Source organism: Hemitrygon akajei, chromosome 7, assembly GCF_048418815.1.
Source record: "Hemitrygon akajei chromosome 7, sHemAka1.3, whole genome shotgun sequence".
NCBI lineage: Eukaryota > Metazoa > Chordata > Chondrichthyes > Myliobatiformes > Dasyatidae > Hemitrygon > Hemitrygon akajei.
Window position 1 is genome coordinate 165,619,667 of NC_133130.1, and position 18,746 is coordinate 165,638,412.

The 18,746-nt window shown below is 45.5% G+C and overlaps 1 protein-coding gene across 6 annotated transcripts in view; it reads left to right on the forward strand.

The window, feature by feature from the left end:
- The window catches only part of rgs3a (regulator of G protein signaling 3a), a 265,827-nt gene that overhangs the window by 85,577 nt on the left and 161,504 nt on the right, over positions 1–18,746 (forward strand). For all 6 annotated transcript variants that reach the window (XM_073052456.1, XM_073052457.1, XM_073052458.1 and 3 more), the window contains 2 exons: positions 13,480–13,585; positions 17,493–17,820. In XM_073052456.1, coding sequence (XP_072908557.1) covers positions 13,480–13,585; positions 17,493–17,820 — 434 coding nt within the window. The remainder of the gene's footprint in view (positions 1–13,479; positions 13,586–17,492; positions 17,821–18,746) is intronic.

Genomic DNA, 18,746 nt, shown 5'->3' on the forward strand with positions numbered 1-18,746 from the left:
GAGGGGTGAGTTAGTGTGTGGAAGGGTGTATTAGTGTATGGAGGGGTGAGTTGGTGTGCAGAGGGGTGGGTTAGTGAGTTGGTGTGTGGAAGGGTGGGTTGGTGTGTAGAAGGGTGTGCTGGTGTGTAGGGGATGGGTTAGTGAGTTGGTGTGTGGAGGGGTAGGTTAATGTGTGGAGGGTGAGTTGGTGTGTTACTGCTTGGGGAAATGCTGGTGAATGAGTAAAGGTGCAGAGGGATCAAAGAAATGTGGAAAAGGATAAAAGAAATGAGTGAGTGCTAGAAATGTAAGGTCAGTGATCATCTGATTGTCCCAGGTGATGTAGATCATAGAACATAGAATAGTACAGCACAGTACAGGCCCTTTGGCCCACAATGTTGTGCTGACCCTTAAACCCTGCCTCCCTTATAACCCCCCCCCTCCACCTTAAATTTCTCCATATACCTATCTAGTAGTCTCTTAAACTCCACTAGTGTATCTGCCTCCACCACTGACTCAGGCAGTGCATTCCACACACCAACCACTCTCTGAGAGAAAAACCTTCCTCTAATATCCCCCTTGAACTTCCCTCCCCTTACCTTAAAGCCATGTCCTCTTGTACTGAGCAGTGATGCCCTGGGGAAGAGGTGCTGGCTGTACACTCTGTCTATTCCTTTTAATATCTTGTACACCTCTATCATGTCTCCTCTCATCCTCCTTCTCTCCAAAGAGTAAAGCCCTAGCTCCCTTAATCTCTGATCATAATGCACACTCTCTAAACCAGGCAGCATCCTGGTAAATTTCCTCTGTCCCCTGTTCAATGCTTCCACATCCTTCCTATAGTTTGGCGACCAGAACTGGACACAGTACTCCAAGTGTGGCCTAACCAGAGTTTTATAGAGCTGCATCATTACCTCACGACTCTTAAACTCTATCCCTCGACTTATGAAAGCTAACACCCCGTAAGCTTTCTTAACTACCCTATCTACTTGTGAGGCAACTTTCAGGGATCTGTGGACAGGTACCCTCAGACCCCTCTGCTCCTCCACACTACCAAGACTCCTGCCATTTACTTTGTACTCTGCCTTGGAGTTTGTCCTTCCAAAGTGTACCACCTCACACTTCTCTGGGTTGAACATCATCTGCCACTTCTTGGCCCACTTCGGCATCCTATCAATGTCTCTCTGCAATCTTAGACAATCCTTTACACTATCCACAACACCACCAACCTTTGTGTCGTCTGCAAACTTGCCAACCCACCCTTCTACCCCCACATCCAGGTTGTTAATAAAAATCATGAAAAATAGGTGTCCCAGAACCGATCCTTGTGGGATACCACTGAGTCAGTGATTGTCCGATTGTCCCAGACTGATGTAAGGTCAGTGATTGTCCGATTGTCCCAAACTGATGTAAGGTCAGTGATTGTCTGATTGTCCCAGGCTGATGTAATGTCAGTGATTGTCCGATTGTCCCAGACTGATGTAAGGTCAGTGATTGTCCGATTGTCCCAGACTGATGTAAGGTCAGTGATTGTCCGATTGTCCCAGGCTGATGTAAGGTCAGTGATTGTCCGATTGTCCCAGGCTGATGTAATGTCAGTGATTGTCCGATTGTCCCAAACTGATGTAAGGTCAGTGATTGTCCGATTGTCCCAAACTGATGTAAGGTCAGTGATTGTCCGATTGTCCCAAACTGATGTAATGTCAGTGATTGTCCGATTGTCCCAGGCTGATGTAAGGTCAGTCATTGTCCGATTGTCCCAGACTGATGTAAGGTCAGTGATTGTCCGATTGTCCCAGACTGATGTAAGGTCAGTGATTGTCCGATTGTCCCAGGCTGATGTAAGGTCAGTGATTGTCCGATTGTCCCAGGCTGATGTAAGGTCAGTGATTGTCCGATTGTCCCAGACTGATGTAAGGTCAGTGATTGTCCGATTGTCCCAGGCTGATGTAAGGTCAGTGATTGTCCGATTGTCCCAGACTGATGTAAGGTCAGTGATTGTCCGATTGTCCCAGGCTGATGTAAGGTCAGTAATTGTCGGATTGTCCCAGGCTGATGTAAGGTCAGTGATTGTCCGATTGTCCCAGGCTGATGTAAGGTCAGTGATTGTCCGATTGTCCCAGGCTGATGTAAGGTCAGTGATTGTCTGATTGTCCCAGGCTGCTGAACACTGAGAAGTGAGCCTCCACAGAGGTGGAAGCCATTCAGCCTGTCAGACCTGTCCCACCGTTCAATGCAATCCTGGATCATCTCTCCTGTACCAGTTTTTGTTTCATTTATTTGGAGATCCAATGTGGAACAGGCCCTCCTTCTGTTTCGTTGAGCCACATGACCCAGCAACCCACAACTTCACCGAGCCTAATCACCCAACAATTTACAATGACCAGTTAACCTACTAACCAGAACACCTTTGGATTGTGGGAGGAAACCAGAGCAACAGGAGGAAACCAGACATTTCACAGGGAGGAGCTGCAAGCTCTGCTTACAAAGAATGCTGGGATTGAACTCTGAATTCTGAAGCCAAACTGTAATAGGATCGCACTAACAGCACCGCTACCATGGTGCTCAGTTTGCGAGACCCGTCTTCCTCAATGTTTCAAATATTTATGTATTTCCACCTTAAACACATCTAACCACCAAGGCAGAGAATTCTGGAGATCCACCTTCTGAGAAATGACATTTCTACACAACTCAGAGTTGAATAACAACTCCATTTCAAGCAGTTGATGACTGGTATCCATGACTGGCCTACAGGCTCCCACTGCCACCTTCATCACACTTCCTGCCCACCACCACCCTGTTAGGAGACATCCTTCACCCCCGGTACATTAGAGGACAGACACAAACTTGTACTGCAACACTTGTTTGAACTTTTAGTTCATTCCCTCAAGGGCCTCAATGCCACCATTTATTCCCCTCCATAGATGCTGCCTGACCTGCCGTGTTCTCCAGCATTTTGTGTGTGTTGCTGTGGATTTTCAGCATCTGCAGAATCTCTTCAAAGGTGTAAAAGTTCAAAGATTCATTTTATTGTCAAAGTGTGCATGTACAATACAACTCTGATGTTCACCTTCTCCAGAGAGCCAGGCAATGCAGAACAGGCATGGGAGTCATTGAACAAGAAGACGTCAATCCCCTCCCCACACAAGAAGGAAAAAAAAACAAAATTCACAAACCTCAAACTCCCCACCACTTCCCGCACACAAAAAGAAACTAACAGATCACCCACGCAAAAAACGGCAGCTGGAACATCAAACCCCAAACCCCCAACCGTCTGCTTCGTAATAAAGAACAGCGACAATAGCATTTAACCCCAACCCCCTCTCTCTCAGACAAAAACCAAAAGATCGCCCACACAGAAAAACTAGCAAGAACATCGAGGCGCAAATCCTCAACCCCTCCCTCACACAAAAACCAGCGCATCAGCCACCCGGAACCCCAACCCGCCAGTCGGCAACAGGAAGGAAAACACTTAAAACTGAAGGAGAGCAAGATGGACTACAGTGCAATAATCACATAAATCCCAGAATCCCGCCAGAAACGAAGAGAGTGGCCAATCGATCTCAGTCCTCCTGCGAAGAACGACCGCCATGCCGCCAACCTGTGGCTTTCTGCATGCCGTCGACTCGCTACCAAACGGCCTCTGTAGAGACGGACCGCTGGCGTCCTCCACAATCGCCCTCATGCTTCAGTCTTCCTCGATGCTTCGAGATGGAGTTATTCATGTCCCAGCACCCCATCTCTTGTCTTCTGCACGATGTAGCTCATACTCACGGTCCTCTCTGGCGACAGCAGAGCACCAGATCACTCGATCGAATTCCAAGCTGCACGTCACAGGCTCCAGCAGGTTTTGAAACGTGATAAAGACAAAAAGAACAAGGAGAGAAGAAAGCTTAGAAACTGTGAAATAATTGAAGAGATTGGCTATCTGGGAGATGCCATATGGGCTCAAAGTTCAAAGTAAATTTATTATCAAAGGACATGTATGTCACCATACACAACGCTGGGACTCATTTTCTTGTGAGCTTACTCAATACATATGAGGTATGTTTGAGTGAGCTAGAACATAGGAGGATGGGAGGTGACTGGATAAAGGTGTGTTAGTTGAAAAGAGGCAGAGAGTGGGCAGCCAGTGTCTTTTCCCCACGGAGGAAATGTCCAGTATCAGAGGTGAGTGGTGGAAAGTTTATGAGAGATGTCAGGGGAAGTGTTGTTACACAGAGTGGGTGGGTGCTTGGAATGCAGTGCTGGGGTTGGTAGAGACAGCCAGGGATACTTCAGTGATTCTTAGACACATAGCTAGAAACAGGTAGGACAATGTGGGAGGGAAGGGTTAGATTGATCATATAGACAGTAGGCCACAAAGTTATGAGTTAATAGGTTTTGGCCTACTTGGGGGCACATGATAAAATAAGCCATAGTCATTCCTCAAGAGAAAATCTTGCCTGAGAAATCTGTTGGAATTCTTCAAAGAAATAACAAGCAGGGTATACAAAAGAGGAATCAGTTGATGTTGTGTACATGGACTTTCAGAAGGCCTTTGACAAGGTGTCACACATGAGGCTGCTTAACAAGCTACAAGTCTATGGTATTACTGGAAAGATTCTAGCATTGCTAAAACAGTGGCTGATTGGCAGGAGGCAAAGAGTGGGAATAAAGGAAGCCTTTTCTCATTGGCTGCCCATGTCCAGTGGTGTTCCACAGGGATCTGAGTTCAGACTGATTCTTTTTATGTTTTATGTCAATGACTTGGATGATGGAATTGATGGCTTTGTGGTAAAGTTCGTGGGTGATATGAAGATAGGTGGATGGAAAGGTAGTTTTGAGGAAGCAGAGAGGCTACAGAAGGAATCAGACAGATTAGGAGAAAGGGCAAAGAAATGGCAGATGGACTACAGTGTCGGAAAATGTACGGTCATGAACCTTCATAGAAGAAATAAAAGAGCAGACTATTTTCTAAATGGAGAGAAAATTAAAAAATCTGAGGTGGAAAGGAATTGGGAATCCTTGTGCAGGATTTGCTAAAGGTTAATTTGCAGGTTGAGTTAGTGGTGAGGAAGGCAAATGCAATGTTAACATTCATTTCAAGAGGATGAGAATATAAAAGCAAGGATGTATTAGAGTGTCGTGAGCAGTTTTAGGCCCCTTATCTAAGAAAGGATGTGTTGACATTGGAGAGGTTCACAAAAATGATTTCAGGATTGTAATGTGATGAGCATTTGATGGCTCTGGGCCTGTACTCACTGGAACTCAGAAGAATATGGGGTGACCTCATTGAAACCTATTGAATGTTGAAAGATGTTGATGGAGTGGATGTGGAGAGGATGTTTCCTATGGTAGAGTCTAAGACCAGAGGACACAGCCTCAAAATAGAGTGGTGTCCTTTTAGAATGGAGATGAGGAGGAATTCCTTTAGCCAGAGAGTGGTGAATCTGTGGAATTTGTTGCCACAGGTGGCTGTGGAGAACAAGTCATTGGATATATTTAAGGCAGAGTTTGATAGATTATTGATTGGTCAGGGTATGAAGGGATTCGGGGAGAAGGCAGGAGATTGGGGCTGAGAGGGAAATGGATCAGCCATGATGGAATGGCGGAGCAGACTCAATGGGCCAAATGGCCTAATTCTGCTCCTCTATCTTATAGTCTTGTGGTGTAACATTGTGGGCTTGTATTTTGCTGTATTGTTCTATGTTAAATCTGCTCACAATATTCCATACACAGAATCACAAAGCCTGTTTAATTTTGCTGAGGTATCTGTATTCCAGTATTCTCTGCAACACACACACAGTCCTGGATGAACTCAGCAGGTCAGGCAGCATCTAGGAAAATAAACAATCAGTCGATGTGATCTGCTGCATGTCACATCTGTAGGTTTGGTTTTGCTGCCTTGTGTCCAGATTTTTTATTTTTTATTTTTTTATTAGTTTTTCAAAACATTTTACAAAATTAAAAACCCCAAATCCCAATGAGGAGCATTAATACAGAGCAAGGTTAAGCATACAATAACAATATGCTACAAAGGAAGAGAATTTAACAAAAAAGCACCTAAATTAAAGACAAGTGAGCTTAGTGTCCTCCCCAATCCCCACAACACAAGAAAAAAAAACAACAATTCCAGACCAACCACCACACAATATAGAGAGTATAAGTCTGGACAGTCAAACTCCCAGACTGTGAATACACTTAGTAACAGAGGATAATAATGCCTACTACTAGAAAAAAAAAAGGGAGCTGAAAGCAAGGGACCGAAAAGAAAAAAAAACCCTAGTCAAGAGGAAGGTTATGAAAGTACTCGATAAAAGGCCCCCAGATCTTATGGAACTTTAAATCCGAATTGAGAACTGAATAATGAATTTTTTCAAGGTCCAAGCAGGCCATAATGTCGTTAAGCCATTGCGCATGAGTGGGCGGGGCAACATCTCTCCATCTAAGGAGGATCAAGCGTCTCGCCAGGGGAGAGGCAAAGGATAGTATTCGGCATTTGGTCGGACCCAGACATAAATCTGTCTCGCCCCAAAAACCGAACAGAGCAATTAAGGGGTTAGGTTCTAGGTGCTGATTCAAAATACCCGATAGTGTAGTGAAGACATCTTTCCAGAATTTCTCCAAGCTAGGACAGAGCCAGTACATATGGATGAGAGAGGCCACGCCCCTCTTGCATTTATCACAGAGCGGACTAATGCCAGGGTAGAATCGAGATAGTTTAGATTTAGACATATGGGCTCTATGAACAATCTTAAACTGTAAGAGACAATGGCGAGCACAAAGAGAGGTTGAGTTAACCGATTTGAGAACTGAGTCCCAGCTCTCCTCGGATAAGGAGATATTTAAATCCTGCTCCCAGGCCATTTTAATTTTATCCACAGGGGCCCGTCGTAAGGCGCTAGTTTATCTTGGATAATTGAAATTAAACCTTTACCTAGTGGATTAATGGAGAGAAATAGGTCCATAGCATTTTTCGCAGGCATTTCAGGAAAGTTAGGAATTAAAGGAGCAGTAAAGTGTCGGATTTGGAGATATCTGAAAAAGTGAGCGTTAGGCAGGTTGAACTTAACAGAGAGCTGTTGAAAAGAAGCGAAGCGGTTATCAATGAAGAGATCTTCAAAATGTCTAATGCCCTTCCTGTACCAAACATGGAATGCTGAATCGAACGTGGTAGGTAAAAAAAGGTGATTATGTGCGACAGGGCTAGAAATGGAAAACCCCTGGAAACCATAGCATTTCCTGAACTGAGCCCATATACACAAAGTGTGTCTAACCAGAGGATTAGCTATTGATCTGGGCAGACTGCTAAGGAGTGCAGAGCCAAGAAGTGCAGATATAGATAATTCTTTAGTGGAGCTCAACTCCGTTGCCACCCAGTTAGGGCACTCAGGTTGACCGTGGAAGAAAGACCAGAAGGCAGCACAACGTATATTAGCTGCCCAGTAATATAAGCAAAAGTTAGGTAAAGCCATGCCACCCTCTTTTTTAGATTTTTGGAGGTGGATTTTATTAATTCTAGAGCGCTTATTCTGCCACAGATATGACAAAATAATAGAGTCTAAGGAATCAAAAAAAGATTTAGGAATAAAAATTGGGATAGATTGAAATAAGTATAAGAATTTGGGGAGAACATACATTTTGACAACATTGATACGACCTACCAAGGTCATAGATAGAGGTGACCATTGTACCAGACTCTGTTTTGTAGCATATGAAAGATTGACAAAGTTTTCACGAAAGAGATCTTTAAACTTCCTTGTGACTGTAATTCCAAGATAAGTAAGTTGATTATGGACTACTTTAAAAGGGAGATCACGAAATATTAGTTCTTGTGCTTCTTTATTAATTGGGAAAAGTTCACTCTTATGTAAGTTGAGTTTATAGCCAGAGAACTGGCTAAACTGGTCAAGAAGTGAAAACATTAGAGGTAAGGATGTAGACGGATATGAGAGAAAGAGTAGTAGGTCATCAGCATAGAGAGAGACTTTATGCTCAACACCTCCTCTCCAAATCCCGGTCAGTTCAGGACATTTTCGAAATGCTATCGCCAGAGGTTCTATAGCCAAATCAAAGAGAAAGGGACTTAAGGGGCATCCCTGACGGGTGCCACGTTTGAGATTGAATACTTGGGATTTCTGAAAGTTAGTTAGAACAGAAGCAGTAGGACACAGGTACAGCAATTGGATCCAAGAGATGAAACTTTGGCCGAGGTCAAATTTTTCTAAGACTGCAAAAAGGTAGTTCCACTCTATACGATCAAATGCTTTCTCCGCATCAAGGGAGATAACACATTCAGGAGTCCCAGTTGGAACTGAGTATAAAATATTAAATAGACGCCGAATGTTAAAAAAAGGGAGACGGTTTTTAATAAAGCCTATTTGGTCATCAGAGATAATGGAGGGAATAACAGTTTCTAATCTATGAGCCAACACTTTAGCTAAGATCTTTACATCAACATTGAGCAGAGAGATTGGCCTGTACGAGGAACACTCTGTTGGGTCTTTGCCCTTTTTTAAAAGAAGAATAATAGATGCTTCATTGAAAGAGGGTGGCAATTTGCCGTAGTTAAACGAGTCAGATAATACTGAAAGTAACTGAGGAGAAAGAAGTGAGGAGAATGATTTATAAAATTCCACAGGGAACCCATCAGGTCCAGGAGATTTCCCTGAGGACAGTGCAGAAATTGCAAAAGATATTTCTTCTAGTGATATAGGCGCATTAAGTTTGGCTTTGAAATCAGATGAAAGTGAGGGGATATTCAGATTCTGTAAAAATTGATCCACAGAGATATTGTCATTCAGGGATTCAGAGGAATAAAGCCGAGAATAAAAATTTTTAAATGCGTCATTAATTTCTAAATGATCCGATGTAAAGTCTCCGTTCTCCTTCCAGATCTTTGTAATATGTTGTTTGGCTTTAGAACGCCTCAGCTGATTGGCTAGGAATTTACCAGACTTATCCCCATGAATGTAAAAATGGCTCTTGCTTTCGAGAAGTTGACGTTCGACAGGTTGAGTGGACAGAAGGTTAAATTTAGTTTGGAGTTCAACGCGCTTCTTGTATAATTCAGGGTTCTTAGTTTGGGCATATAATTGATCCACATCTTTAATCTGGTTAATGAGGTCTGCTCGATCTGCACGGGATCTTCTATTGAGATTTGCTGTGTAAGAGATTATTTGACCCCTCAAATATGCTTTCATGGCATCCCAGACAATCTGGGATGGCACTTCAGGTGATGTATTAGTGTTAAAATAGAAGGTTATCTGGTCTTTAATAAATTTTACGAAATCATCATCCGATAATAAAGTTGAATCGAACTGCCAGTGTTTGTTCCTCTGAGGGAGACCGGGAAAGTTCAGAGAGAGGGTAATTGGGGCATGGTCAGAAATCAGTATACTCTGATAGTCACAAGTGTGGGCAAATGGGATAAGTTGGTTATCGAGTAGGAAATAGTCAATTCTAGTGAAGGTATGGTGAACATGTGAGAAAAAGGAATAATCTCTCTCCGTAGGATGGAGGAAACGCCATATATCAGAGATACCAAAATTAGAGAGAAACGACTGAATAGCTAAGGCAGATTTGGTAGGTGATCTGGTAACAGAGGATGATCAGTCCAGTTTAGGATCCAACCAACAGTTAAAGTCACCACCCAATATAAGAGAGTATGAGTTTAAGTCTGGTAGTGAGGAAAAAAACCGTTCAAAAAAGTTAACATCATCAAAGTTGGGGGCATACAGGTTTGCTAGCGCAACTTTAGTGTTATATAGTTTACCAGAAACAATAATAAAACGGCCATTTGTGTCCGATATTTTATTATGGAGTTCAAAAGGAATATTTGAGTTAATAAGAATGGAGACTCCCCTAGCTTTAGCGGCAAAGGATGAATGAAAATGCTGACCCGCCCACTTGGACAGAAGCTGGGAGTTATCGAAACAACGAATATGAGTTTCTTGGAGGAAAGCAATGTCAGCTTTGAGTTGTTTAATATGTGAGAATACCTTCCTCCTTTTAACAGGGTGGTTCAGTCCCTTTACATTCCAGCTCACAAATTTAAGTGCACTAGCCATTATCAATTACTAATGCATAAAAGGCAGCAGGCATATAAAAAATCAAGCAGTACAATAGCAGTCTGGGAGCAGAGATGTAAACATAGATTCGTAAGGTCAAAATATAAACATGTCCTAAACAATAAAGAAATGTTGGAACTGGAAAATCCACCCCACCCACACAACCCAAAACTAGTCGGCTACCAAAACAAGTAGCTAGCTCTACCAAAAAAATTAACCCAAATACAACTTCCAGATCTGTGTCATTGACAGCAGTTCCGTATAAATGCTATAACAAACAGTAACTAGTTTATGCACTAGAAAACATAACTACAGATTAGAACACCTTCTGCCGAGATATACAACCTAATACAGAGAAAATCGGAAGAAAACCAAAACTAACCTACCCGCGAAATATTATAGAAGGATAAAGTAAGAGAAAGGGAAAAAAAAGGTAAGAAGGAAAAAGAAAAAAAGAGGAAGGGGAAAATTATAAATTCAAGACGAGTATTTATCAACCGTTTACCGAGAAGGGAGAAAAAAACATTCAGAGAATGGAAAAAAAAGGGGGTGAAGAAAAGAAAAAGATAAAATAAATAAGTATTTAAAACAGAGGAAAAATAAATCAGCAGTTGAACTGTGAACCGACAAACGGGGAGGCCTTCACTAAAGACTTCAAACCTCCAAAACAAGTTAGATTTAGTTGTAGAATTCTGTAGGTAAAGTTATACAGAGGTGAAAATAGATTACACACACACCAAATCCCGGGAGAGATTGTCAACAGCCTTTAGAGTTTCAGTGAATAATGTCTGAGTGATTCAAGTGAATTCCGAGTCCAGAGAAAGTAATTTTACTACGAGGAGTACTTATCCACCATTTTAGGAAGTCCGATCAGATTCCGAAGATGACTGGATAGCCGGAAGACTTGCCACAAATGCTTCAGCTTCCCTCGCTGATTTGAACCACTTGAATTCCCTGGTATTAAACTTGATTCTTAGGTCAGCAAGATTACGAAAGGAAGGTTTGAAACCACGATCAAAAAGCACTTTCATTACGCCTTTATACTGTTACGTATTCAGGCAACAATAAATATAGATGAGATAGGCAAGGGTTTAACAACAAATAACATGTTTATTAAACACTGAAACAAACCCCCTCAAAAGTAAACAAACCCAAACGTAATCGGAACTCAGCTGCTGGGCAGCTGCTCAAACAGTTCTTAATAGCTTTGCAGTCCCAAACAGTCTTTAAAGCGGTATTGAAAAAAAAAGTTCTTTAAAACGGTATGCCGAAAGTTCAAAAGCTCACAGTCCTTTTAAAAGGAGAGACTTTTTAAGGCGATTTAAATTCTCTTCCACGTCGTTGTCCTTCGATTCCCCGGCGTCGAACTTTCCCACGAAGAATTTTATAAAATATAACGGCTTAAAGGTACTGACCTTTCTTCCATACTATTCTCAATCTCCCGCTATTTCCAGCGGAGACTAACACGAGAATAGTAAACGAAATCCTTCCGAATGAGGATCAAACAAGGTCGAAATCAATCCACCGTCGAAAATCGATTTTCCTCGATCTTTATCTTCCAAACTTTTCTTCACTCTCCATTAGCAAAGAAACCATTAGCAATGACCTTTTAAACTTTAGGCATTATATAGAACTTCATTTTTAACTAAACTGCGTCATCACATTAAATCACGCAGTGACATGAAGTCATCTTGGCAAATTCCGCCACGAACTGCCCCACCTGACAGGGTGGGTCTTCCTTTTATACCCTGTAAAAAAAACCTGTCACATGACCTCTACTGGCGGGAAAATGACATCACTCCACCATCACAAGACCATTACCTCATGTCCAGTATAACTTCAACCCCAGTCACGTGACAAGGGTACCACTGTCACGTGTCACGGGTACGTAACAATACTCAGCGCGCATCTTTAAGGTCTGGGGTGCAAAATCTTCCACAAAGCGAATGGTTGTATCCTGGAAAGAAAAAGAGCCTCTGCGATGTGCCTCCACAATCAGACTGTGTTTTACCTGGTATTGATGGAAACACGAGATTACTGGTCGCGGACGGGAACCCAGAATTCCAGGGGGGACGTTAACTCTGTGTGCCCGTTCGAGCTCGGGCGGGTTTGGAAGCAGATCCTTCCCGAATATCTCACAGAGAAACTTGGCGAAAAACTTCACGATTGACCCCTTCTCAGTTGCCTCTGGTAATCCCAGAATTCTGATGTTGCAGCGTCTGCTGCGATTTTCGAGATCACCATTTTGGAAAGAAGTTTATTAGATTTTTCCTCTAAGCTGGAACAGAGAGTCTCTAAGTATCAAACCCGACTTTCTAAAGCTTCAGAAGTCGAATCAATGCGAGATAAGTGTTCAGCATGTTTGTCCACTTTATCGTTGATCCGATCCAGTTTGTCTTCTAACTGTTTGAAAGCGGTTTTAATTTCCTTTAAGATTTCGTCTCGGAGATTTGCAAGCACCTCCATCGTCACGTCCGACGAGGTCGTAGTTTCTTTTCTCCCGGATTTAGAACTCTTGCTAGACATTGTAGGTTAGATATATTCACAGGCAAGTAAGAGATACCGAAATAATTCCTATCTAAGCTTTATAAAATGGAGACATTTAGTGCAAAGGTAGCGACAGTAATGGAACAAAAGTTCGGAGCAGCTAAGCAATCGCCATCTTACCGGAAGTCCTTGTGTCCAGATTTAAATGGCAATGTGAGGCATTTATTGTTGGTTCCTGTGAGAGTAGACCCTCCGCTGAAGAGGAAATCGAGACTCGCGACATTAGTGGTGGAGCACCATCTACGGTTTTGTTACCCCGTTCTAGGAAAGTTGTGGTTAAACTGGAACGAGTGCAGAACAGATTTAGTCCTGGCAACTCAGATGTTGCCAGGATTAAAGAGCATGAGTTACAGGGAGATGTTGGCTGGGTGTTTGGAGTGTAGGAGACTGAGAGGTGACCTTATAGAAATATTGAAAATTATGAGAAGCATGGACAAGATAGATAGTAACAGATGGTAGTGGACAGAGTTTTAGGGTGAGAGATTTACAAGGGCAACTGAGAGTGGTGAGTCTATGGGATGAGCAGCCAGAGGAGGTTGTTTAGATGGGTATGCAGGGGTGGGGGAGAGGGATAGGGTTTAGAGCAATATGGGCTGAAAACAGGAGATTGGGACCAACTGGGTGAGTTGGCATGAACTGATTGGGCTGAAAGGTCTCTATCGCTTTATGAGTTCATGACTCGAGTTGTCTGGTTTCACACACAATTAGACATTGATCTGGAGCCACATGTGAGTCTGACTGGACAGCAGTATGAGTCTTGTCTTCCTTTCAATGTTTTTCTTCATTACTGCAATAGATTATAACTTTTTCTTAAATGATCCACTAAAGGAATGGTAATTTACCCTCAGAATGTGCAGGGTGTAATGCTGATGTGTTACATTGCTGTGGTGTTTTCTCTCAGGTGGCCCAGCCGATCAGTCCGGCTTACAGTCCTTAGACACTGTGCTCCAGCTGAACGGACAGCCCGTCGAGCAGTGGAAATGTGTTCAGCTCGCGCACGCAATCAGGTAAAACTCACACAGCACACAATCTCAATTAATCTCAGTTAATCAGGCGGAATGCAACTAAATTCATCACAAATGCTTTCTCATCAAGCTGCGTAAAGATTTTTAACAATTTAACAATGCCCTCTTCTCCTCGTTTCCATCAAGAGGAGGTACAGAAGCCCAAAGGCACACATTAAATGTTTCAAGAACAGCTTCTTTGCTTCCATCAGTTTTCTGAATGGGCAATGAATCCATGAACACTCCCTCATCATTCCTTTTTTAGTGAATTCTAATATTTTTGGGTCTCTGCCACAAAACAACACATTTCACGTTCTCTAATTTAGCTGTAGTATAATAGTATGGTTGCTCCTCATGTAGTGTCAAACAAGAGAGTATCTGCAGATGCTGGAAATCCAAGCCACACACACAAAATGCTGGAGGAACTCAGCAGGCCAGGCAGCATCTATGGAAAAGAGACCTGCTGAAGGATCTCGGCCCGAAACGTTGACTGTACCCTTTTCCGTAGATGTTGCCTGGCCTGCTGAGTTCCTCCAGCACTTTGTGTGTGTTACTTCTCATTTAGAGTTGATGCACCATCAATAACTCACTCTGAGACGTAAGAAGCGAGATATCGGCTTTTATTGACTGGAAGAATGAACAACACTACATCCTGGAGAATGAGGCCGGGCTCAGGCCTCAATCGCCTTTATACAGGGGTCTGTGGGAGGAGCCACAGGAGCTGTCAGCAGGGGGTCTGTGGGAGGGGCCACAGGAGCAGTCAGCAGGGGGGGGTCTGTGGGAGGAGCCACAGGAGCAGTCAGCGGGGGTCTGTGGGAGGAGCCACAGGAGCAGTCAGCGGGTGTCTGTGGGCGGAGCCACAGGAGCAGTCAGCGGGTGTCTGTGGGAGGAGCCACAGGAGCAGTCAGCGGGTGTCTGTGGGCGGAGCCACAGGAGCAGTCAGCGGGTGTCTGTGGGCGGAGCCACAGGAGCAGTCAGCGGGTGTCTGTGGGCGGAGCCACAGGAGCAGTCAGCGGGTGTCTGTGGGCGGAGCCACAGGAGCAGTCAGCGGGGGTCTGTGGGAGGAGCCACAGGAGCAGTCAGCGGGTGTCTGTGGGCGGAGCCACAGGAGCAGTCAGCGGGGGTCTGTGGGAGGAGCCACAGGAGCAGTCAGCGGGGGTCTGTGGGAGGAGCCACAGGAACAGTCAGCAGGGGTCTGTGGGAGGAGCCACAGGAGCAGTCAGCAGTGGGTCTGTGGGAGGAGCCACAGGAACAGTCAGCGGGGGTCTGTGGGAGGAGCCACAGGAGCAGTCAGCGGGGGTCTGTGGGAGGAGCCACAGGAGCAGTCAGCGGGGGTCTGTGGGAGGAGCCACAGGAGCAGTCAGCAGTGGGTCTGTGGGAGGGGCCACAGGAGCAGTCAGCAGGGGGTCTGTGGGAGGAGTCACAGGAGCAGTCAGCGGGGGTCTGTGGGAGGAGCCACAGGAGCAGTCAGCGGGGGGGTCTGTGGGAGGAGCCACAGGAGCAGTCAGCGGGGGTCTGTGGGAGGAGCCACAGGAGCAGTCAGCGGGGGTCTGTGGGAGGAGCCACAGGAGCAGTCAGCGGGGGTCTGTGGGAGGAGCCACAGGAGCAGTCAGCAGGGGTCTGTGGGAGGAGCCACAGGAGCAGTCAGCGGGGGTCTGTGGGAGGAGCCACAGGAGCAGTCAGCAGGGGGTCTGTGGGAGGAGCCACAGGAGGAGTCAGCAGGGGTCAGTGGGAGGAGCCACAGGAGCAGTCAGCGGGGGTCTGTGGGAGGAGCCACAGGAGCAGTCAGCGGGGGTCTGTGGGAGGAGCCACAGGAGCAGTCAGCGGGGGTCTGTGGGAGGAGCCACAGGAGCAGTCAGCGGGGGTCTGTGGGAGGGGCCACAGGAGCAGTCAGCGGGGGTCTGTGGGAGGAGTCACAGGAGCAGTCAGCAGGGGGTCTGTGGGAGGAGCCACAGGAGCAGTCAGCGGGGGTCTGTGGGAGGAGTCACAGGAGCAGTCAGCGGGGGTCTGTGGGAGGAGCCACAGGAGCAGTCAGCGGGGGTCTGTGGGAGGAGCCACAGGAGCAGTCCAGACAGGTATATGTAGTTCACCACAAGAGTAACTGTTCACAGCAACAGTGACCACTGCCTGGGTTTGGTTTCCACCATTTTCTCGAAGGAGTTTGCACATTCGCTTCATGACCATGAGGGTTTCCTCTGGTGCTCCGGTTTCCTCCCACGTTCCAGAGACGTACGAGTTAGGGTGAGGGAGTTGTGGCCATGTTATATTGCTGCCAGAAGCATGGCGACTCTTGCAGACTACCCCAGCACAATCCTCACTGAGTGATTTGATGCCGGCGACTCATTCTACTGTATGTTTTGATATACATGTGACAAGTAAAACAAATCTTATTCTCACCCTCCTCGTCCTCCCCTACACCTGATCTCACCTATCTCCTGCAAGCTTGTACACCTCCTGCTCCCCCCCCCCCCCCAACTTCTATTTTTGGCACCTTCCCCCTTCTTTTGCAGCCCTGATGAAGGATCTCGGCCTGAAGCGTTGATTGTTTATTCCCCTCCATAGAAGCTGCCTGACCTGCTGAGTTGCTCCAGCATTTTCTGTGTGTTACTCTGGATTTCCAGCGTCTGCAGAATCTCTCATGCTTGTGTTGTGTGTGTTGACCTGTCAGGAGTTAATCAGCCTTTTATCATGTCTGCTCGGGCTGCTGATGTCCAGCAGAGAGCTTTTTGCTGTGTGGAGCTGCATCTCCCACAGCTGCTTGTGTCTGCAGTCAGAGTGCATCTGTCCCCAACGCGGTATCAGATCAATTATCACCCATAAACAGGAGCAGCTCTAATGAATATTGCAGTAAGGGTTGGATGCATGCCCAATCATAATAAGCTGGCAGCACCAACTTTCCATGGTCCCTGGGAACGTCTAGGCCACTGTGGCTGGCTGTAGGACTTCCTGCAATAAATAGCAAGCTGTTTGTTTTTACCCCAGTGAGAACTTGCAACGAGTAATCATTAGATCAGCTTTGATCCTGTGTAATATTTCGTGATCTCTGTGGTCAGATAACACTCTTTCACTGTTAGACTGGGAGTTTTGTTAAATATTGGGTTTGGCTCTGAAACTGCTCTTTTCTAATGCTGGTTGTCTACCTTATTCAACAAAGACAGGAGACCTGTGTGGGAGAGTTTTTTAAAATGGAAAAGTTGTTACACCAGGACAGTTCTGCTCTCTCTGCCTCGGAAGTCTGGGTCCAGTGGTACGAGTGGTTGTCACAACCGGGGTCTTCCTTGGTTGCAGTGGATGACCATGACGTCTTCTGTGCCTTGTCCTGCCCTTCACTCTCCACGGAGTGTTACAGAACCTCATTCCTGACCGTTGGATCTCACTGTAGGTCTCATCTGCCCAGTCTGTCGAGCTGACTTTGCATGCTGTAGCAGGCGTGTCCCTGTCTCACCAGGATATGAGGTCGACCGGCTACTCTCACCTGGTTGAGCCTACCTGTCGAGGCAGAGTACCAGGGTATGGCTGCTGTCATAAGCAGACAGCTACTTGGGGCAACAGTGAGAGCTGAGTGTTCAGTGGGGGCCAAAGATGAGTGAGCTGTCCGTGACTGGATACGACAAGCCCCTTCACCATAAGAGCAAAGACATAGGAGCATAATTAGGCCATTCGGCCATCGCGTCAGCTCTGCCATTCCATCATGTCTAATATGTTATCCCTGTCAACCCCATTCTCCTGCCTCCTTCCTGTGACCTTTGACATCCTGACTAATGTCAACCTCAGCTTGAAGTATACTCAGTGACTTGGCCTCCACAACCAGCTGTGGCAAATCAATCTGAATCTACAGTTCTCTGGCAGAAAATTCCACTTTTTATCAACATTAACTTCTTACTTTAAATGGTACCCTGTTCCTTTGCAGAAATTGTCCCAGTGAGATTATAGTGTTAATCTGGCGACTGGTCCCGCATTTGAAGCCCAGCTTCGAGCGAATGATTAGAAGACCATCCAGCAAGCTGAACCAGGATTTGCAGTCTCCACCCAATAAGCGCGAGAGGTACTGCAGTCAGCCAGCCGGACTGCTGGAGCACAGGGAAAGTTGCCATGTTGTGTACGACGGCACCAATGGGGTCGTACTTAACAGCTGGGAGCGGCGAGAGGAACTCGTGCAGAATGGGGGTCTGGTCCCAAATGTTCCACCCGAGGGAGACAACATCCTCATTCTGTCACCAATAAAACGGGGCAGCCAGGTAACACCACCCAAAAGAAGGGTAGCTCCATTGAATCAGCAATATTAGAACATTTATTTAGAATCCAACTGCAACTAATGTGATTTTTCAAATATCTTTGACAATGATAGATTCTGTTTGTCAGGAATGTAACATTGATGTAAGTTGGAGATACGGGTAAGCTGGGCTGACTTGCTGTGATTTAAGATAAAACTCAAAGGAAATGGAAAGACAGAAGAACCTCGATAACTTGGGGAAGATAGAGAACATGGAACATTATGGCACACGCAGGCCCTTCGGGCCACAATGTTGTGCTGATCTTTTAACCTACTCTAAGATCAATCTAACCCTTCCCTCTCACATAGCATCCATTTTTCTATTATCCATGTGCCTATCTAAGAGTCTCTCAACTGCCCCTGATGTATCTGCCTCTACCTCCATCCCTGGTGCCCCCTCACATCAACCATTACCACACTGTCCTTCTGGACATTTATGAAGACTAGTTTCATTTGTCACACGTGCATAGAAAAATACCGTGAAATGCATCACGCATCAACCACCACCACATTCTGAGGATGTGCTGGGGCAGCCTGTAAGTGTGGCCACGCTTCTGGCACCAGCATTGCATGCCCACAACTTACTAACCCTTTGCAAACTGAAACACCCGGGAGAAACCCACGTAGCCATGCGGACAATGTACAAGCTCCTTACAGACAGCAGCAGGAACTGAATTCTGATCAGTGGCACTGTAAAGCGTGCTACCATGCTGCCCCTGCACTCTGTTGGTGGTTCAGGGGCAACTTTGATGGGAATGACAGGCTGGATTAGGCAGTGGGTGGATGAGCAGTTGTTGGTGCCTGAGATGGGGTGAGTGGAACAGACAGTCTCTCTGGGCTGTAGTGACCTGAGTGAGGCTATGGCCACTTTCCACTTGTTTCTCTGACAGA